General features: G+C 41.9%; 1 protein-coding gene across 1 annotated transcript in view; it reads left to right on the forward strand.

Moving 5' to 3' along the window:
* LOC120453302 (dopamine D2-like receptor) overlaps positions 1 to 22,221 on the forward strand; it is a 35,404-nt gene that overhangs the window by 4,050 nt on the left and 9,133 nt on the right. The window contains exons 2-4 of the mRNA XM_039637935.2: positions 658 to 1,398; positions 20,421 to 20,653; positions 20,955 to 21,183. Coding sequence (XP_039493869.1) covers positions 990 to 1,398; positions 20,421 to 20,653; positions 20,955 to 21,183 — 871 coding nt within the window. The 5' untranslated portion in view covers positions 658 to 989. The remainder of the gene's footprint in view (positions 1 to 657; positions 1,399 to 20,420; positions 20,654 to 20,954; positions 21,184 to 22,221) is intronic.

The raw sequence follows: 22,221 nt of genomic DNA on the forward strand, positions 1-22,221 counted from the left end.
ATATGTCTCAATTAATTATCCATGTTCGTGACATACGCAGGCGGGGAATTGATTTGATTTCTGTTATTGTTGCTTATCACTATCGATTTCGATTATTCAAAGTCCCTTTTTGCCCTCCGGCCAGTGGCGATTGCCCACAGTTCCTGCAAATCAAATGCAATTATGTCGTTCAATCGCCTGAATGCTGAACGGTAAATCGAGTAAATAACTGTGGGCGGAGGTGGTCTAAATAATTTATGACCGCACATTAATTATTACTCATAGAGCGGTGCTATGACTTATCGACTTTAAGCCAAATTGGGGCGGGGCTTAGGCGCGCAGGCCAACTCGATCAAAGCCAAAAATCAAAGTGTGGGCATTAGTGTGTATTTCGAAAATTAGAAGGCCAATTTGAAAGCAATTCCTGTTTGTGATACAACTGCTGAGCTCCATTGTACTCATAGCGCCTCTAGGAATTCATTAAATGTATCCAATTTGCTGTCAAGGTGATTTACTTGGCGAACAATTAAGTTCGGGTAGTTATGTCTATAAAATAAACTTTGTATAAATTGTATGTTCTATTCTTAATTAAGCGACTAGACTGTAGGTTTTCCTTATGAAGAGCATATTAAAATAGTTTTCATTAATGTTTTCATTCTATCCTTTTCTCGATTGCAGCTCAAACTTCCGGCGCTTTGGTGGCGTAAAATGTTTGCCACCAATATCCGTTCGGTGGCCGTAGAAATCGTCCTGGTGTTGCCGTGAGCGCTAGTCCTTTTTCCTTTCGCGAGTCCTGAATCCGCGTCCCTCGCTCATTTCCGGTTCGCCGTTTTACATTTGCAATTCGAATCGGATTTGAATCGGAATCAGAATCAGAATCGGCGCGAGGACATTTCCATTCCTTTTCATTTTGTTTTTTTTTGCGCTTTGCGTTGCATATGCGAGGGCTAATTAGCATGCTGCATTTCCAGCAATCAGAGTAGAGCGCACCATAGGAATAATAACGCGGAATGGAAGAGGATGTGTATGCCTCGCTAGGTGCCTACAACGACAGCGGTGGCGAGGATTGGACCAGCTCCGAGCACCTGGTCCTCTGGGAGGAGGATGAGGCGCAGCGGGCTACGGTTAATGCCAGCAATCGGCATAATCATTTGCATGTGGCCAGGTGGAATGCCAGCGGCAATGCGAGCATCACCGCGAACTTCGAGGATGTGCCCTTCGATGCGAACAACTACTGGGCCCTGTTGGCCCTCGTCCTCGTCCTGGGAACGGCGGCCGGGAACATCCTTGTCTGCCTGGCCATCGCCTGGGAGCGCCGGCTGCAGAATGTGACCAACTACTTCCTCATGTCGCTGGCCATCACCGATCTTATGGTCGCCGTGCTGGTCATGCCGCTGGGCATCCTTACGCTGGTGAAAGGTGAGTCCTTTGTCCCATTCAATGTTCGGAACAGAGTTATTTTTTTCAACCTTTTGTTGAGGGACTCAATGCGCACTTGAGTAAGTCACTTGTGCGCCAGGATAGGCTTGGGGTTGGCGTCGCTAATCTTAGTTGGAAAAGTTCTTTTTCCATAATTTTATAGTTTACTCTACCGAAAAAGAGTTGGTCGAAAAACTTGTTGAAAATTAATATTAATTATTGGGGCAAGGGAATTAAGAAAGGAGTGAAAAGTTTTGATAGTCGTTAATTTCCAAACGCTTTAAAAGAGTGCATGAGTATACTCAGTAATGATGCCAGAAATGGAAAAAAAAATTTACATCATTATTTTTTTAAAATCTAAACTCAATTTGCTCACCTTGGTTACTATAAGGCAAAGTCTTGCAAATGAGTGGTTTAAAAAAAGTGTCTGCAATTCGTGGTGCATACGAATCAATACGAATTGAATAATGTACACAGAATTGAAGGAAAATATGGATATTTACGGATTCCTTTTGCTGCATCTCAATCCGCATAATAATCTCTCCAAGTGGAAGAGTATAATAATCAAAGCCAGCGACAGGAGCGTGGCAAGGACATTCAGGCCAGGACCTCCTGCGATGTTGGCGACAACACGAGGCAGGAGTTGCATTTAATGAAGCTGCTGGTGGGAATGGCGTTGGCGGTGTGCAGATTGCATTATGTCTCAGATATTTCGATCAAAGCTGGCAAACGTAAGCCCGGATAGAAAAATGGCATCGCTGGCGTGTCCATGGGATGGCAGGGCGAAGTGGAGCTGAGCGGCGTCGTTAGACAATTTAATAAGTGCGCCCGCCTTTGTAGCCTGGCCAGGACGAACCGCTGGCGGAGACAGGGAAGCCCAGAAACAATGCCAACGAGATGGCAACGGAAGCTTCCAAAGCCTTTGCAGGCGACGGAGCAACTGCAGCATAAGAATTGCATTAGGGGCAAACGAGCGCCGGCGAATTTCGCTTCGACTTAGTTCGGTTCTGGAAACTGGGAACATCTGCCGACACTTTTCTATCCTGCAATCACACTGGACAAAACACTTTTAAATGCAGCACTATTTCAATCATTTCTTTACTGCGTTTCATCGTGTGCATACGAATTTGCACTTGAAAGCTTGAAAATATTCAATAGTTTTATTGTTGTTCTTCAGTCTAGAAAGTGGTGTTTTAATTGAGCTTTGAACTATAGTTTATTTATGTTAATACTTTTATTTTAAATCCAAACTCTCAAACTCCCAGCTGGCTACACAAATATCATACCAAACAGAAATTGGAAAAGCTATTGCCGTGACTTTCAAAATGCGTTATTCGATGCTTATTTCGTTGCTGCATTTATGTGAAAGCTGCTTCCGGCGCCAGTTGTACGTTTTTTCTTCGATTTTCGAGAACGAATTGCTGATTTAAGGACTGCATTTATCTGAGTGCTGCTTCCGCCTCCTGTGGCAGTCCTTTTTGTGCCACCCCCTGCAGATGCTGCAACACTGATGACAGTTTTGTTTGTGCGCTTTGGGAGCCATTACAAACACAAACACAGACACGAGCACGGGCCCCAATACAAACAGAAAGGGCGACGCACACACGCACACTCGTACACACACCTGGAGCAATCCTTGGCAAAGTGGGCAATGTAGCAAGGAGGACCAACAAATGGCTGCTTGTTATATCAAGTGTGAAAAATATTGCAGTAGCAGTGGCAGTGGCAGTGGCAGTGGCAGTGGCAGTGGCAGTTGTTGCTGTAGTTGCACGGGCACACGCCCGCCGACTGAAGGCAGAAAAGGACGAAATCGGGATTTGCCTGCTGTCGAGGGCTTTGCAGAGGGTCCTGCGACGGAAGATGAAATCTCCAGCGAACAGCAGGTATTAGATTCCAAGCATTAAGCTCTTTCAATTCAAAGGCACAATGACACAAGGAGCAACTGGATATGAGTAAGCCGTGCAGTACATTAATTGCATCGGTTACGTAAGTTACTTGTGGCACACAATGGCATTGAAACCGACCCGCATTTCTATCTGCTGTTAAAAAGTATGCAAATCCTACTTTCTTTATAGGCCGAAAATTATGCCTATGGCCAATAGGCGTAGGAGTAATATTACAAGTCAAAAGTTTTAAAAGCAATATAATATCAAACATAATTCAACAAATTCATTCAGTGTATGCATTCGGTGTAATAATAATAAATATTAAATTTTTGGCAAAAACAATTTGATTTGTTTAGTATAATCTACTTAAACATAACCAACTATAGAAATGAATGAAATTGTTAAAATAATATCAGCAGTAAAGTTAACTAACAGTTTAGTAGAAATTAAAATTGTATTTTTACTTAGCTACAGAGTAAAATGTTTATGCTATCATGCAAAATTCTCGGGAAAAGCCCAAATGCCTACATCCTTTGATTTTGAACTCTGAACATACTTTCCACTTGATCAATCGACCTCTTGACCACAAGACCAAATCAATTAATCGGCGAGGGCGATGCGTTGATGCCATTTTAAGCGATTGCAGTCGCAGTTCGAACATGTGAATTATGATTACGCAAGAACAACGTAATTAATGCATAATTAATTTCATTTTAAAATCTGCATTAAACGCCAGTTAATTAATAACAGTAAACGCAATTACTGCATAGCCATCAAAAGCCATGAAAAAGACTGTAAATTGAATTACAGCATACCGTCAATGGTCGTGAATATTTAAGTAAACGCGAAAAGCTCGCAAATGTTTGCAACTTAATAAATTATGCTTGGGACGAAAAATGATAAACAAGAGAAGAGCCGCAAATATAAAAAAGAAAAGCCAAGCGAAAAAAGGCGGGAGACGAGAAGCGGGAAAATTAATTGAGCGCAAATTGTTGAAGCTGCGATTTTCGGCGTCAAACACAACACAAAAATAAGGAAAACAAAATAGGCAATGAAATTTTACACAGATATCTTACTGTGCGGAAAATGGAGTTTGGGGCAATGGAAAATGGGCAACTGGGAAATGGGCAAGTGGGATGTCAAATGAAGGGGATTTCTCTGGGAATGGGGGCTGCTAGACGGCGCGTGGCTTACACGAGAAAAACCATCTAAAAACAGTGGGAGGGGGAACGAATTTATCATTCTACCACTGGCATCAGACAGTTGGTTGCTACTATTATTGTTGTTGCTATTCTCGTTGTTATGCTTGCTGTTTTTGTTGTCAAAAAGCATTTTAAGCGCTTAAGCCAGAGCATAAGCTGCGACACGCACAAATCTCGAGAAGAAGGGTGGCCAGGACCCCACTTTAAACCAGTGATGCCAGGGATCCTAAAAAAGTTAAAAATCAAATTTTCCATATTTTACTTCAATGTACTAAAGTATCTATGTAATGTTATTATATCAAAAAAATAATTAGATTATATTATAACTTTTTCCTTGACTTTAAAAATAATTTGAAAAATGTAGAAAATGTAGAAAATGTAGAAATACATAAAAAAATAATCTATAGATCATAATTATTTATATAAGCATATATATCAACTTTTATCTTAGCTAGTACCTTTTCCATCACTGTCAATAGAATACGGAACCGTTCTGCTAGCAAACACAAAAATATGGAAATGCCCCTTCATCGAATTAATGCACAAACTGTCATCAATAAAATACAATCAATTTCTGTGCTATTTGACATTTTAATATTCAGAAAGCTGCATAAATTCAGATAAATCTTCAAGCAAACTTCTCGATATTTCAGTTGAAAGCCCCCACTGGGAATGCTTCGTTTGGCAATCAGATTCCTTCATTTCATAGATAAACGAGCCGCAATGAGCCAATGCCGTAGTTAAGGCCAAAGTTGGCTAAACTTTCTGGGTCACCCCGCCCCCATTTTGGTCCCACTTTCTCCTCACCGAGCCCACTAGTTGGCTTAATCATAAATCTTTAAGCGACCTGGAGGCCCTGGTGGCCAGATGGTGGGTGGTGTTTTTTGGGCGTGGGGAATTGACATGTCTACGCATAGCAAATGGCAGGCACAAAATGGCAGCTGTCGGCCGGCTCACAGCAGCCAATTAATTTTTGGTCAGCTCCCGAAAGAAGGCAGTTCCACCACCCACCCATACACCCAACTTACCCATCGTAACATTCGGATTTGGGGGCCTAATGAAGTCGGCCTCCCAAAATCGGTTGTGTTTAAAGCACCGTTATGGAGTGCGACGTAGGTGAACTGGGGCGTGGCCACGAAACCCTTTTGGCAATCAGTGCGGAATTTGTTTTGTTTTTGCGATCAGCCGGAGTAAAGAGCTCATCCGGCTGGCTGGCGGTTACGATGGGTGTGGGGTGTTGGGTGTTGGGTGTTGGGTGTTGATGGCGGCGAAGGATGATGGAGGATGTCCACTGGAGCAGCTGCTCGCCGCCCGCACATCCATCAAGATGTCATGGAGAGGACTCAGCAACTCACATGTCGTGTCCCGGAAACTATACACTGGAAAAAAGCGAAGCATTTAGAAGTCATTATAGCTAAAACTAAACTCACAGCAAAATTATGAGATAACCCGTTTAAGGAACCACGTATTTAGTGAATAAATTATTCATTGAATGCAGATAGTATAAAATGTTCAACTATTTTTCCCTATGATATTCACTATGATTTTCACTATGACTTTTCTCTCAGTGCAGCACTATCCTTTCGGTGGCCTGAGCGCGTGTGTGCAGCTATGTGTAAAAAGTCAGGGGGATCTCTCGCACTGCTGCGCATCGCTGGCAACGCTTTAGTTTCAGCTTTTGGCCTGGTCCGCCTTCGTCCTGCGTTCAGGATCTTAAAGTCCTCGCTGTGCCGCAGACACATGCATGCAAGGCGGCTGGCGCGGCTCGCCTTCGCTCATTACTTATGCAAAGTCCTTTTTAGCTGTTAAGTGTTTTGTGTCTACTTACAAATGTAGCTGTAAATCAAGCGGAAGTCGTTTTTGCGGGGAAACCCCCTTTTTGGGAAGGGGTGGCGTGCTCCAAATGGGGCGCAATTGACTGCACGGGTTGTGGAGCCATTAAATTTTTCATGCGTTTACTATTTCCGGAGCGGCAAAAGTACAGCTCTTCATGGCCAACTTATAAGAAAAAAGGGCTGAAGAAAGAAACTTTAAAGGTTCCCCCATGGCCCCCATATATGCAAATCTTTTCCTCTTGAGATTGGGCACGAAAATTGATTATAGCTATATACCGCCTGGCGTGAGGACAAAAGTTTTGTTGAGTCCATTAGGCCGATAAGCCCGCCCATTTGTTTCGATGATTTAAAGTCAGGTACTTAAACCATGAAAATCAAATCACTTTTCACTATACGCAAGTTTTCTTGAAATCAGTTGGCCTGCAGAGGAAAAGGGATATGCAAATACTCCAGGTCAAGTGTCTGTATCCATTAAATTCGTCTATTACTCAGTTTTAAATTTTGATAGAAGCCCTTAAATTCTAGGGCACTCATTCATATTATTTTCTTTTTGACAGCGACAATTGTGAAATTACACAATTAATGATTAATTGCACAAGTGGTGCCAAAAAGCATTCCAGAGCAGAGAAAGCGAAACAGCACAGCAGAGCAAATGCTAAAAGCCATTACTCTAATAATATTTGACTTGAATCGATAACTTGTCTAAATTGCAAATAGCCAGAATAAGAGGTGGGGCAAGTCGCAAGGGGATAGACACAAATAAACAAGGAGCTGGCAGGATAAACAGCCGGCAGACAGGGCAGAGTGGAGAATAAACAAGGCAGGCAGGTGCAGTGAGACGAGTCAAGGAAGTGGAACCGAACTAAAAACCAGCTAAAGGTAACCAAGACCCAGACCGAAGCCAAAGCCAAAGCCAAAAACCAAGACCAAGACTCTCTCTCTCACCGGACCGCCTTGACAGTCAATGCCAAAACAATTGAGCTTGGCCCGGCGCAGGAATGGGGCTCTTTGGAGGGTCGGCAGAGAGAGTCAGAAGGACGAAAGGACGTAGGAACGTGTGATGGGAACAGACATTTGGTCGAGGAGCACGTATGTGTGTGCCTTTGTGGCAGTTGCCTCGAGACTAGAGGCCCGCACTGGGACAGGGCCAACGCCATGGAACACCCAGACCAGACCCAGGTCGAGGTCGCCAAGAAACAGACTGACTGGCCGCCAGTCCTCCCACCAAATGAATGACACACTTCCGTAACTTTGGCAAAGCAATGACGTATTTCATTGATTCTATACTAGAAAGACTATTAAGAGTTCTGAACTAATTTAGACAGGATTCAAATCTATTCTGCAGAAATCTTGCTATGATTAGGATCTATTCTGTAGAAATCTGGGCATGATTAAGATCTATTCTGTAGCAAGATAGCAATGATTAAGATCTACTCTGTAGAAATCATTAAGATATTTCCTGTAGAAATCTTGTTATGATTAAGATCTATTCCGTATCAATATAGCAAGGATAACTTGTGAATTGATAATTAGCAAACCGATTTAAGTTCTTAAAGAGCTTGCCATAATGAGCTTGGTGCAGATGCGGAAGTTTGGAATGCACTTTTGCAAATTGCCTGACAGATTGCTGTTGTCGCTCCATCGTCTCCGCATGTGAGCTGCCGAGTAAATTGTGGAAGGATGGAAGGGTGCAAGGACTCTGCCATTATTCATTCATCGATTGTTTGCATGCGATTGTCTGAGTGTCCCGAGGACTCACGAGGTGGGGAGCTGGAGAGAGTGGAATGCTCGTATATTATTTTTAAGTAAATGGCAACGCTAATGGATTAAGAAATGCATTTTTCATAGTCGTCACTGGCTCTGGGGGGCTTTAATATTTAATTCGGGCAATGGTATTGTGAAAGCACTTTTGCACTTTAAGTGGCCGCAGGTTCATTTTGCTGGGCGCAAAGTAAGTGCCATGTAATTTATGTGCCGGCTGGCTGACATTGCGAAAGAGTGCGAAAATTGCCGCAAGTAAGAGCCCCATCGCGCAGTGGCTTTGCCATCCTTTCATGGCGACTTGAATGGCGCCCCCAGTGTCCTTTTGTCGCTTGCTTATTCAGCGGCAGCTTAAAGCGTTCAGGGGATTTTTCTGTTTTCTGCTTCTCGCTTTCTTTTTTCATTTTATTTTGAATGCACGCTTTCACAGAGTGTTTATTTAATTAAGGAGTCAAAGAAGTCGTCGCATGTAAAATAGCCTGCATGCAAAGTAGCCAGCCCGCCAACAGCTGGGGTTGGGGAAATCCATTGGATTCCGGGATTTCCAGGCCCATCATTGGCCACTTCATTTATCAAGCTTTGACACTGACAGGCCGTCCGAGTTTGCATCAAGTTTCGGCTATCCTTTTTCGGGATTTGATTAACGAGCCGTGGCGCCGGACAACTTTTGGCCAGCTCCGTACTAGTTAGCCCAGCCAAAAACAGCAACTGTTGAGCAGCGGCAGTGCGGAATTGTCAAGTCATATTTCATTTTTGGCCAACGCCCACGTCGGACAAATTCGAATGAAACATCATATCGCATTTGTATCTCGCTGCTTGCCACGACTACAAGGGGTTTTTTCAGGTTTCTGGGGTTCGAGTGTCAGGCGACAAACATTTGCGACGCATTTGCGTGACAAGTTCGGCCCTGTCGGCCTACTTCAAGTTGACTGTCAACAAGCGCGACGACCTTGCCGCAAACTTACCTGAACACGGCCAAAAAATAGCTGAACTATAAATAATTTTACATGAATAATCCATCATCGCATCAGTTACCTCAAGTTCACTTCCTTTTATGAGGTATTTAACCTCGTTTGGAACATTTTGGCGTAAGATATATGAAAGATTTGCTTAAAATGTATAATGAAACGGAAAAGTATTACTGGCTAGTAATATTTGAATTATTCTCATCAAACTGTATGCAAAGTAGGCGTAACTATACACCCTTTAAAAAGAGATATTGTTCTCTGTGTATCTGCACACGGCCAGCTAAGCGCACTTAAGAACTGAAAGCCCAATTCAGGCGGCAGCAGCACGTGCTTGCCCTTTGACAACGTGGCGTATGCGTAATGCGGTATAAGAAGCTCGCAATGCGCGTCCTCTGTCGTTCTGCCGGCACTCCTACTGTTTTGGCACGTGAGTTATAAATAATTATAGACAACCGAGCAACCAAAAATTATACCGTTAAGCATGAATAAAATGCCAGGCACGTTTTAGCTGCCTTTGGCTTAACTACGCCTGCGATTCGAATAATTGGAGAGGCCGAGGCTCTCGAGGCAGCCCACTTGTACATATTCAGCGGTCGCGACCGCCACAGGACGTGACAGGCCCAAATTGGAATTATTGCCATCATGTCACTCGATTAGTGGCGTTAAATTGCCAAAGCCACCTCCCATCGCAGGATCTCAGGATTCCAGGATTCCAGGACCCGCGATATGGCATCATTTGCATCTGCTTTGATACGCTCGCTTCGTTCGGTCCAAAAAAAAAAATGCGTCTGCTTCGCATTCTGTTTAGCTGCCGGCTATCATTTAATATCCTGTCACTTAGCGAATGGCTGGACAGACAGGACCTTTTTCGCCTCTGTGCTCAATTTAAAGTTGAAAAATATTTGCAAAGAGTTTAAAGGCACATTAAGGTGCGGTAAAATGAAAGCTTTAAGGTGTCTGTTGCAGCTGTCTGTGCAAATATTATTTAATTGATTTGACATTGGGCTAGTCACGTTTATATTTATTTCAGACTTTGCCCGTAGACCTATTTAAATTATACCACTTACCTCAATGCTATATGAATTTCCGAAAAAGTTCTAAAAGCAATTAAACAACTGTTTACGCATTTGTACGTTACAGTAGTACGTTACATTGTCTACGATATATAAAATATCATTGATGCACATTCTAGCCATGTCAATTTATGTTATGTTACTGGCCTCTGTCTAAATTCGCTTCTGTTTATTTTGGCCTTGTTGAGAATGTGCAGTGGCATTGCTTGTTTTGTGCAACCAAAATCTCCGGTTGCAAACATAAGCAACAATCTCAGGATACCAAAAGCCACAATGGGAAAATGCATATCGTGTAAATTACATCTCCATATGTGCATTGGTCTTTAGCTCTAGAAATTTCCCATTTAATTAAATCACATATCCGATGTGTGGGCAGCATTCTCCCTCTCCGCTTTTCAACATTTCGTTCGACATATTGTTGATTTTTTGCTTGACCATTTTGAGCCTTTCATTAAAATTGTAGAACAAGCTACTATGCAAATATAAACAGAAGCCACCGGCACTTGGGAGTGTCTTTGCACATAAAACTTAATTTTCCTCTAGTATTTCCGGCCTGACTTGCCAAGTCAGCAAGTCAGCAACTTGTGAAGTGCCTCTTTTAAATTGTAATATAGGTAACAAACTGGAAATTTTACCACACACATCCTGCTGCTTGGGTAAATATTGAAACTGACACGTGTCGAAAATCGCCAGGGAATTAAAAAAAGGCAACTATGAATTGTATAAGAGTGTGCCTGGGACATTTTCATGGAGCATGTAGCAAATATAGCTCATGATTTAGGCCAGATTCGACGGTATTAGCTCCGGCAATGTGTAGTATTTTTAGATCAGTGGCTTTGAGTTTATAATACCAAATCGAGCATACAAAGCCAGGGCGTCGGAGCAAAGTCAATTCAAATTATGCATAAATCTTAATATAATTGACATTGAACGACAAACTTTTGCTACTTTGCGTTGAAATTTTCCCGAGACTATTTTTACCATTTGAGAGGGCGTCCTTTGGCCGCAGACGGGCCATTATATCCGAGTCAAGCCCAGTGACTCACAAACAGTGTCGAAAAGTTGGCCAACGTGAATGAAAGGATGAATCTGGCTTACACCCAGCACCCACTGACTTTTCTCATATATGTAGTAAATATATATAAGTCCCTTCGTGTGTACATGTTCATTGTGAAAATTATGCGAAAACTTTTTCGTTTCTCTGAATACGACGGCTGAAAGTGTATTAAATTTTGCATTGCACTTGGCATGGCCAGTTGCACTTTCGCAAAATCTCAGCCATACAAAAGCCTCTAAAATAGCTCAAAAGCATTTTGCGGTTTTGGCTTTCCGGCCTGGAATGAGTGTCCATTGAGACTGCTCTGTGGTTGTCGGGCTGTTTAAAAAAAAAAAGATACGAGAAATGCCTTTTCCCCCAAAGTTTTCGGTACTCTTCCGGTCTTTAAATGGGTGCAATGGGTGAATATGGCTGGCACTTGTGAAATTATGTTTAACGGGCCATCAAAACTTTTTGTTGGAAAATGGTTTTTGGTTGGAAGTTCGAAAATAGTTTAAAGTTTTTATTCCTTTCGAATATTCAACCCAAAGATAACATAAGAAGCCGAGTTGATATGTTCTAGGATGAACGAAATATTCAAAATGACTTTAATTCCAGTTTAAAAATCTGGCAAAAGCCTCGAGAAACCATAAAACTAGTCCTTGTAACATTAAAATGCCTGCTTTTGCAGCCTTTTTGATTAACTGGAAACGTGGGTTGGGGGAAAATGCGAATTAAGCTGTGCCAGGGAAACATCTGCAGATGAAATTCTTGTCATTGTGGTCGTCGCATAAATGTCTCAAAAATATGCTCTTGTGCGGCCGCAAAACAAAACCATAAAGATGAGATATGTGTGTGGGATTCGTGCATTGCTCACATGCTCATATGCTAAATTCGCCCCGGCGTCGACATCTTGTAATTTTATTTTATTATGCCCAAAAAGGACGAACTGTGTGTATGTGTATGTGTGTGTTGGTGTGTTGGTGTGTGTGTGTGTGAGTGTGTGTCTCCTGTGTTTTCGGACCTTTTATATCCGCAAGGAGAAAAGTTTGTAATATCTTGTGATGTTCCGGTTGTCTCAACAAATTGGCAAGGAAACATACTAAATAAACTGCCGGCAGCCGGTATTGATGGCATGGCTAATGACCTTGAAAGTGATATGGTATCCCTTTTCGTACCTTATTGTTTTGGGGTTTGTTTGTGCAAAGTTTGATCATAATTTGATTGAAAACAGTTTGACGACCCTGACCAAATCGCTAGCAGTCTGTGGCGCCGGGGGTTGTCCTTTAAATTATTAAATAGCTTTATTTTCCTTCTGAAAGCTTTGCAACATGTTTTGATTTTGTATATTATTATGAGAATTTTGTTGAAGACAGTTCTTGGAACTTAAAGCCAGCTAAACAAATGCTACAGATGTTCGTGCCCTTTAACAAAACAATAGCAAACTTTTCCAAAACCCTTTAAAGTGATGGCACGGACTTCCGTATAAACTTCGTTTTGTTGTTTGAAAGTTTTCCTAATGATTGGTTTTCTTCATTGATAAATAAAAAGATTGAAGAAAAATACTTTTAGGAAGCCTATAAAGGCAATCCTAAACATTATTTGTTTTTCTCCGTAAAACTTTAGTTATTGGCATGTTTTCCTTACAGATATAAACTAAGGAAAGTTTTCAGTTGGCGCGAGTTGTAACTAATAGATGCTGCTGGTGAAAATGCTGAATGGGTTTTCATTGGGTTTATATATTTAAGCAGAGTTGCAATAACTATGCGATGCACAACGGCAGCGGGGGAAACAAAGGTATTACAAGTGCTTTGTAATCTATTTGAAAACTTTTCCCCCAGTCGGAAAACACACGCAAGCCAGCCAGCCAGCCAGCTAGAACCCAAAACGAGAATAATAAAGCTGAAAATGGAAGAATGAAAGGATGGCAGGATAGGTGGATGGGGTGGAAAAGTGTGCTAAAGAGTCCATAAGAAAAACTCTCGTAATAGACAAACAATGAGTATAATGAAACGTTAAGGCGTCGTGTAATGACGCAACGGAAGCGAAGCAATTTACGCAAGCTTCCACAGCGAGTTAGGAGTTTAATGAATGCCAGGAATAGAGCGCTCAGCGTAATGACGCTGCTGAATGCCGCCGAATGGTGGAAAATCGCTGGGCGGAAAATCGAAGCAGTCGCCACTTTATATGCCACATTAGAGCAATGTCAATAGCAGGAGCAAAAGTTGCGGCCCAAAATGAAAGCCGGAAGGAAGCATCTCACCCAGAGACACCTCAATCTCCGCCATTTTCCCCTCGATTTTTTGCGCCAAGCGAGGTGGAAACAATACAAAAATAAAGCTGTGTAAATACAAAAAGTTGGCAGGAAGGGAATAGAATGGCGGCCAGGGCGAAATGGAGGGCCAATAGCACTCGACGAGACATCGAGAGCCACAACAATTATGGCAAAAGTTAAATGAGTGGGGCTATGCAATGTCGAACTAACAAATACCCTATAATATGGACAATAAGATTTATATTTCTGAAATACCTTTTAATATAGTAACCATATTAATGTAGTAAGTTAAAGAAACTCAAATATAAGGTTTATGCTACATAAGCACTGTAAAATCGTATCTTATTCTTGCTTATTTTATAAAAATTTAAGTTTAAGGTAACATTTTATATCAACCATTACACCGTACTTTATTAATTCCTCCCTAACCAAGCTCCCTCATTAAAGCTGGACAATAAAGGACCTGTTGAGTACACGGCTCGCCCAACATGGGTTCAACTTTTCAGGGTGTCTGAGCTGTCAAAAACGAACAAAAACGCGGACAACATAGATACGTATTAAAAATTCAATACAAAACACGAGGAATGTGCTTAAAAAAAACTTGTTAGAAATTTAATTGAATTTCGTGTCTTGTCCTTTATCTGTCTGTGCTCACCATGTGATTTTCCAACACAAACAAGCATTTATTTATATACATATATTTGCTTGGGGACCCAGACGAGGACCATGGACCCAAAAGGACACCAGCTTCCACTCATATGGATGTATGAAAATTTGTTGTAGTTTCAGTTTTCCGCCCTTGCTAAGCTGGCAGCTGTCAATGGCGCGAGTTTTGGGTAGAGGAAAAGCGGTGAAGGTTTGCTTACTTGCGCTCGGAAAAGTTGAAGACCGTGCCGAGTTTTCCTGAGCATATGGATAAACACTAGCTTCATCTTGAGACATAAGAAAAAGGCGAGAAAGTTGTCAGTGGAAAATTTTGATAAGCCGCTCCTATGGCTCTTGTGGGGTAAGCTGATTTTGTATTTCATTATTCCCAAAAAGGGGAAAACTATTCAAGAATTTGCTGCACACTGAAGGCTTTCGGGGGATTTGATGACCTCGTACAGATAATATTGAACTTTTATAATTGCTTTCTCATATTTTATGTGCTAAAACTGAGGGTCTTTAAATGACATTTAAATGATGTATTCGAATTTGTGGGTCAATTATGAACACAATGAATGAATAACATACAAAATACGAAAACGAATTAAGTTTCTTTGTAAGCGGCTCCATAAATCAATCACGCTATCGACCGCAGTATTTAAAATGCAAATGCAATCAAAAACCATTGCAAATTCATAGCGTTTTCCATATTAAGGATTTAACCATTCGGCTGCCAGCGGGCAGACATCAAAGCAAATCAGGAAGCACTCGGTTCGCTAAAAATAAAAGTGTCAGCGGCACTAGAAAAATTCCCAACAAAGGAATCAAATGGTAGAAGCAAAGGCCAAAGTCAGAGCCAAGCACCTGGCAGCCAGGTGAGGACGAACTTGTGGGTCACACGGAAGGCGAAGCCCAAGCCAAAGCCAAAGCCAAAGCCAAAGCCATTTGCATTATTATTGTCGGCGGACACACTGGTGGTGTGGTGGTTGGGTGGGTGGTACGATGGGAACTTGAAACGAAATCAAAAGTCAAAGAGGGCGACATGGAGGTAGTGGCAGGGTGGCAGGGTGCTGGGGCTGAAAATGAAGATGACTCTGTTAGGGCGAATTGCGTAAGGAAAACGATTTCACCGGGCCTGATAAGAAGGACGTTCGTGGTGGGCCATCCCTAATCGACCTCCAACCACCAGCAGTGGTAACCTCGATTCAGTGAACAGCTTTCGATTTCCGTCCGAGATCCGATGGCCTGGGAAAATGCGTTTATGGCACATCGATGGAAATCGAAAGGCCATTAAATAGTTTACTTTATGCATGGCAGGCAGATTTCTACCCTAAGGTTATTTACTCGCCCATACATCCCAGACTCATCAGCATGATGTTGTTTGCGATGATGATGATGATGATGATGATGGACCCGTCAAGCGCTTTGAGCCAACTTAACATCAACCACATGAACAACTTTTCTTTTCTTATTTTCCACTTTTTTGGCCTAGCACGTAGTTACCGCATGTTCGCTATGAGTTCCTTGCCTTTCCGGATTCCTAAGTGTCCTGGCCAGCAAGTTGTGCGGAAGTGTCTATCATATGCATGCTAATAGCTTCCCCTAAGGCAGTTCCTGGGCCCAACTATATTACGTAGTGATTATGGGTGTATTTTCTATGCATTCAAAGCCATTCACGTTTGTAAAGCGGCTCAGGTGATTCGGATGTGTGTTAGTATTCATAAAAATAAAATGTGTACTTTATAAGGGTTCTTTACCTATTAATTATTGTTCACCACAAATACTTTCATAGATAGAATCCCAACTCGTCGAGTGCATCAACCGCAAGGAAAAAGTCGCATTGTTTGTAACGGGAATCCCTTTGCGGATTTTCCGCATGGCGTTAATGTTTTTGCATGCTGTCAACACAAATATTTGACCACATTACAAAAAAGCTGCGGAAACAATGCAGAACAACTAAAGTTTTTTTTGCAAGCTGACAACAGATTCATATGTGCGACAGTACTCGAATTGTATGTGGCCATCAAACAATAATTGTGGTGAAAAATTGTTGCAATTTCTATTTTATATTATTCAAACATGTTGCATGAGTAAACTCATTGTATTGGTAGTCTATCTATCTGTAAACATTAAATAAATAGACCAGGAATTATGAAGAAGTTTTAAGCAAGTCTTTTATACCCTTTGTTACCTATTCAGTAAGCTACCCAAAGTACAACTCGCAGGGGTCGAAGGTCGCCGATTCAAGCAGACTCAAATATATTCACATGTATTCACATACCCATGCCATACATCTGCGTATGAATAAACATATGCATGACCATGCAAATGTGTCAGCGGGACGCGCGAAATGCAAATGAAAATGATATGTGTTTACATGCTAAGGGCGAAGGGCGAAGGGCGAGGGGCTAAGAGCCAAAAACTGTTGTCAGTCAGCGAAATAAAAAGGGAGCTGCGAAATCCCCGCCGGACTAAAAACAGTCATCTCTGGCCTCTTTTCGCAGCTCCCCATAAATTTGGATGACAGCCGAGGTGACAACGTGTCAACAAGCACCGCGGGCGGCTGCCACGCCTCCTCAATCATAGCGCCCACGCCCATTCACACACACACACACACCCACGCACACACACATCCACGCACATGAGGGGTCATAAAGCGAGCATCAAATGTCTGGCAAATCGGGCAATTAAGTATCAGCTTTAAGAACACGAGTGTGTCGCAGAACAGGCGCTCTCTTTAAATGATTGATTATTCGCGTTCGGAAATCAAGGGGAGCATATCGATGGGGATTCTGGGACTGACCCCCCGCCATCTATGTTCTTTACCTGAGGCGATATCTGGTGAGGAATACAGTGGTGTTGTTAATAAAAAGATGTATACAGATATTGGGAAGTCATTACTGACTTGAGTTTACCCATAACCAACTTTTAAGAGATTTAGTATACAGATGGATATCTAGAAGAGGGCGCATTTAGATAGGTTTTCACGAGATGTTTTATGTAGATCCCCCCTTGGTTAGTTTCCTACGCCCCTGTCAATATTTCTTATCACTGTTATCGTGACTGTTGTAAGTGGCTGTCGCTGTCATCTGCCAGGAGCAGAAAAATAAAGGAAATGGAATCAAATTCGACACTTGGTCCCCTCGCTGCTGGTTCAATTTGTTTTCCTCATCTTTCTGTGATTTGTTATTGAAATTGTTATTGTTGCTGGTTGTTGCCCCCCTCAAATGTGACAGCAGCAACAGCAACAGCAGCAACACGGGCTTATTTTATAATCACAGCAATTTTCAGAGCTTGGCTCAATGATTCTTTTTTTTTTGTTATCTCACATATTTGCATTTTATTATCGCTCGCCCTTTTTATTGACACAAATTATTTGGGCTTGGGTTTATGCACGTTTTACTTTTTGCTCGCGTATGTGTGACTTTTATTTGTCGTCAGGTATTTGATATTTTATTTCTGATTGCCTCGGGATTTACGTTGATGTTTATTTTGTTTGCTTATTTGCCAAATATTTTCAAAGGATTTCCCACGAATTGTAACCAATTTAAAGTGACAAAAATACAAGCACAGATTGAATTATTTCCATTGACATGCGATGTAAATTTTGTGAATGCTATTCTGTAGCTTAAATCTAATTTAATGGAAATAAAACATAATTATTATTTATGCCACACACCTAATGCGGTTAAATGGATTTAAATTGGCAATAAAAAATGTTACAGTTTAAGGGTAATTATAGGATTTATTTTCAACTGCAGATGAGCTCATTATTCCTGTTGTTGCTCGCTGGGAAATACATTATGAAACTTCTCGCAATCGGTTGACCTAAAAAAGAAGAAACGCAAACCCTTTTTGGCCAGTCATTTCCCTGCTATTAAGTCCGTTTGCTGGGCAAACACAATTTTCAGAAGACTTGTATCTAATTGATGACGGGATGCTGTGTTTGAACCAACTGAAACTAAAATTGAAATCGATGCCGCCAGAGAAAGCAAAGTAGGAAAGTCCAACAAAGGCACGTTCACACACACAAATACACACAACAAAACACACACACGTGTGCGAAATCGCCATTCATAAATCATCATATTTTCACCCGATTTTTCCCCATTTTTCCGACCGTTTTCAGACCTCTGCGGGAATTGTTTGCCTTTGGCTCAGCAACGCGGGAAAAAAGTACAAATATTTGTTATGGTAGCTCACACAAAGGCTTATGTTGTCATGGACCGCGTTGTATGCCATACATATATCTTCTATATTGTATTCACTGTTTTCATGGACAGTGGCATGTTTTGTCATTCACTCAATTTGGCAAACAACCGAATCATTAGCCCGACTGGACCCTACTTTCCATTGCCATTCTGCTGCTGCCGCCTCTATATCCACTTAAACTTACAACAAATTAAATAAGTTTCAACTCATTTACCAAGTCATTTTCCTGCCAACTTTGCTCGTCATCAGCTTCGCCGGCTATTTGTGTTTCAGTTTAGTTTTATGACGAGCCCTCCGCCCAATTTTAGCCCCATTTTATCCCCATTTTGGCCCCATGCAAAGCGTATTCTACACAAAAGAAATCAGCTAAAAATGTATTTACCCTGACTTTGGCAGCGGAACTGGAAAACGTGAAAGTTTTGCGCTTTTGTTTGAAATTTGTTTCGCATTTGTAAGTTGAAATGCTTTCCCCAAGAAACGAAGCATCTCAAAAAATAAAAAAAGAAACAAAACACAAAAAACCAAAATAAAGACAGAAACACAAATAAAAGCTTTGTCCTGCTGCTCAAAGGAGAAGTAAGCGACCGGGGCACTGAGGTTCCAGGAAAACCATCCCTCACCAGAAAACCAGACCCCAAATCTCAGGTTCCGTTTGCTGTTTTCCCTGATCAGAATGTTCCCAAAGTTTCCCTTTTTTTTTTTTTTTTTTGCTGGCAAGTACCGGCTTTTATTCAATTTAACTTGCGCCCCCGTTTCCATTCCATTCTTTCAGGTTACGGCTTAAACAAATTTCGTCCATTTTAAAGGTTCGGCTACCGTCTGCTGCCCAAATTGATCTTATTGACACTTTACTTACGGACCAAATGGGCCTGGACGGCCCTATTTTTAGCCAAAACCAATGGCCGTGTCATTTGTAACATTTTCGCTACGGACTCGAGGACTCAGCATTATTGCAATTTGAGGGCTTGATGGGCGCGAAATCGGGGGCTGGAAAATATTGCCTGGCCATAAAGAAATCCTTATGGTTGTTTCCGAAAAGAAAGAATGAGAAAAGCTTCGGCATTCAACAGATGCCAGTGCCTTCTCAAGGGCATTTCGTTAAGAATGAATTCTGAAAAATGAATAAAATGAAATGGACTCGTCATTAGGTCAATTTGTTTGGAATCAAAATTTACAAATAAAATGGTTGTACGATTCGGAAAATGAACCTTAATTTCCGCAATGAATACTTATCGGAATATTGGCCTTAAAGCGACATTAACTTATGAAAGTTATATTGAAATACATACAGTTTCAACTGAAACTGTTCCTACGCCTTATCGATCCATCTTCCCCCAAACTTATCCCACTTTCTGTGGGCTATCTCGTTAAGAAATTCCTTTTCCCAGCGGCAATATGGATTCATGTTGGACCAGATTCTGGACACAAATCCCGCGCCCAAATCTCAGGGCACACGCAACAACAGAGTAAACACAAGTATCACTCACCAAATATGTGGCACACTCAACCTACAAACCTGCAAACTAGCTTCACTCAGAAAAATTAAAAAAGGAAAATGAATGTTGTCTATAAGTTCTATGTAAGATAAGAAGATTTTAGATAATAGTCTAGGAATAGTTTGTATATCATCCTTATATTTCATATAAGTTGGCTGAGAACTTTTTTAATATTATTCTAAGGAGTTTTTTGCAGTGCATGCACAATTGTACTTTTATGGGAATAGGGCGAGAGTGGTGCGCTGAGTTATGACGTCCAACAGCTGTGCAAAACGATGGCCACAGCATCGGGAATAGCCGCTCATATGTGGGCCAGTTGGCCTGAAATATGCTGCATAAGCTCCCCTCGGGAGGAGGGGCAATATCATTTGGCAGCTCACGAATGAACCGTGGCTCCCGGGAAAATATGGCCAACATATAAAAAAACGAAAAAGCCGGACAGTATTAAATAAAAATGGCTAGCCGCCAGTATGTTCTTGCATTGTTCGTCCGACCAACCCAATCGTAAATCGTGTGTACACATACCCGTATAGGTAGAAAATGTATTGCAGCCACTTGATACAGTCATAAGTCGGCCAGGGAACATTTACAAGCTGGCCAAAGAATACAATGCAGAATCTGTTTCCTTTGCAGGCTACTTTCCCTTGGGCTCGGAGCACTGCCTGACCTGGATCTGCCTGGATGTCCTCTTCTGCACGGCCAGCATCATGCACCTGTGCACCATCTCCGTGGACCGCTATTTATCGCTGCGCTATCCAATGCGTTTTGGCCGGAATAAAACACGTCGACGGGTCACTCTCAAAATTGTTTTCGTTTGGCTGTTGAGCATCGCCATGAGCCTGCCCTTGAGCTTGATGTACTCAAAGGTGAGTAATCTAGCTTTTCTTTCATTTACTAATATTTAATTACTTAAATTAACAAATATTTTCTAAATATGCGACCGAAAAATAGTGCCCTTTGGCATTCTATGTTTTACATTAAAATAATAGTGAAAATTCATTAAGAAAATTCATTGTAATTAAAGTGTAGAGTAAAATTGACAAAGACTGTGCCAACGCAATAGTTAAACCCGCAGGGAGACAAATGTCTGAAATATTTTGTGCATATGTCCTTTACTTAGCCAAATTAATTCCGTGCTCGCCCTGCTATCTCCCCGTTTGATTCCAGAATCACGCCTCGGTGCTGGTGAATGGAACTTGCCAGATACCGGATCCGGTGTACAAGCTGGTCGGCTCCATTGTGTGCTTCTACATTCCGCTGGGCGTGATGCTGCTGACATATTGCCTGACCGTCCGCCTTTTGGCCCGGCAGCGCCAGAATCTGGGTGGTGGACAGCAGACGGCGGCGGCCACTCCCGGATGGGCCAGTGGATGGCTTGGCCAGGCACCGGCCTTGGGTAAGGATGCTAGACACCACACTTGTCCGCCCACTTTTAACCCAGAAGAGTCCACGAAGTGCTGCAGCAGCTTAATATGATTTTCAGTTTGCCTAAAATTTGCATTTTGTTCTCCGGGTTGCACTTTTTGCACTGCAGAACTTTACACAACACTCGACAAAAGTAGAGAAAATGGGCGGATCAGAATCCAAATCAGGATCAGGAATGGGAACGGGAACGGGAATGGGAAAGTGCTGAAAGTGGAGGAAGGACAACACTAGACAAACAATGCAGAGACATGTGCCGGATACGCCCTGAATCCGTGTCCCTGGGATTTCTGAGGCCCAAAGTGCGACTAAGCCGCAGCAATGCACACAAAATCGACATTGTCGTCGACATTGAACCGGATGGATGGGGGGCAAACACCGCAGGACAATCACCCAGCACACCCACCACACACCCATTCTTACAAATGGGATGAAAATCGGGCCCACATGTGTAGATAGCTAATTTCCACGTTGCCATGAATCGAGCGAGAGCCAGCAACGTAAATGGCTTGTAATGCTCTAAGAGCTTTTCTATAGTGCTCAACTAGTTTTAAAACCGAAGTTTTGAGCACCAACTTTTCGACGCAGGCTCGTTATAAACTCGTTGCGATGGTAGTTTTTAAAAACTCAAGAGCTAGGCTATACTTGGAGTTATGTTAACCACTTTTTGAAATTTCCATTAAACTTTTCCGCAAATCCAACAAATATAAGGAGATCTATGAACTCGTAGCTAAGACTCGAATTTGAAAGGCTTCTACAGGCAGATCTTTTATATTTAAGGAGTCTTAATTGTTTTGTACATCCCTAATTAGCCGTCTCGTATTTAGCCCAGTTTACTTGAGCTTTTGGCTAAAAACAATTCAAGATTCTTCGCTTCCATTATCCCTTTACAATTCAATAGACCAGATTCAATTTATTTTAAGCATAACTAAGTGGGTCCTAATGCCTTTGTCTGCCCGCAGAATTTATTCAGCGCTCCCATTTCTCCATTTCTCATCCGATTGGATTGCCT

This window comes from Drosophila santomea, chromosome 3R, assembly GCF_016746245.2.
Source record: "Drosophila santomea strain STO CAGO 1482 chromosome 3R, Prin_Dsan_1.1, whole genome shotgun sequence".
NCBI lineage: Eukaryota > Metazoa > Arthropoda > Insecta > Diptera > Drosophilidae > Drosophila > Drosophila santomea.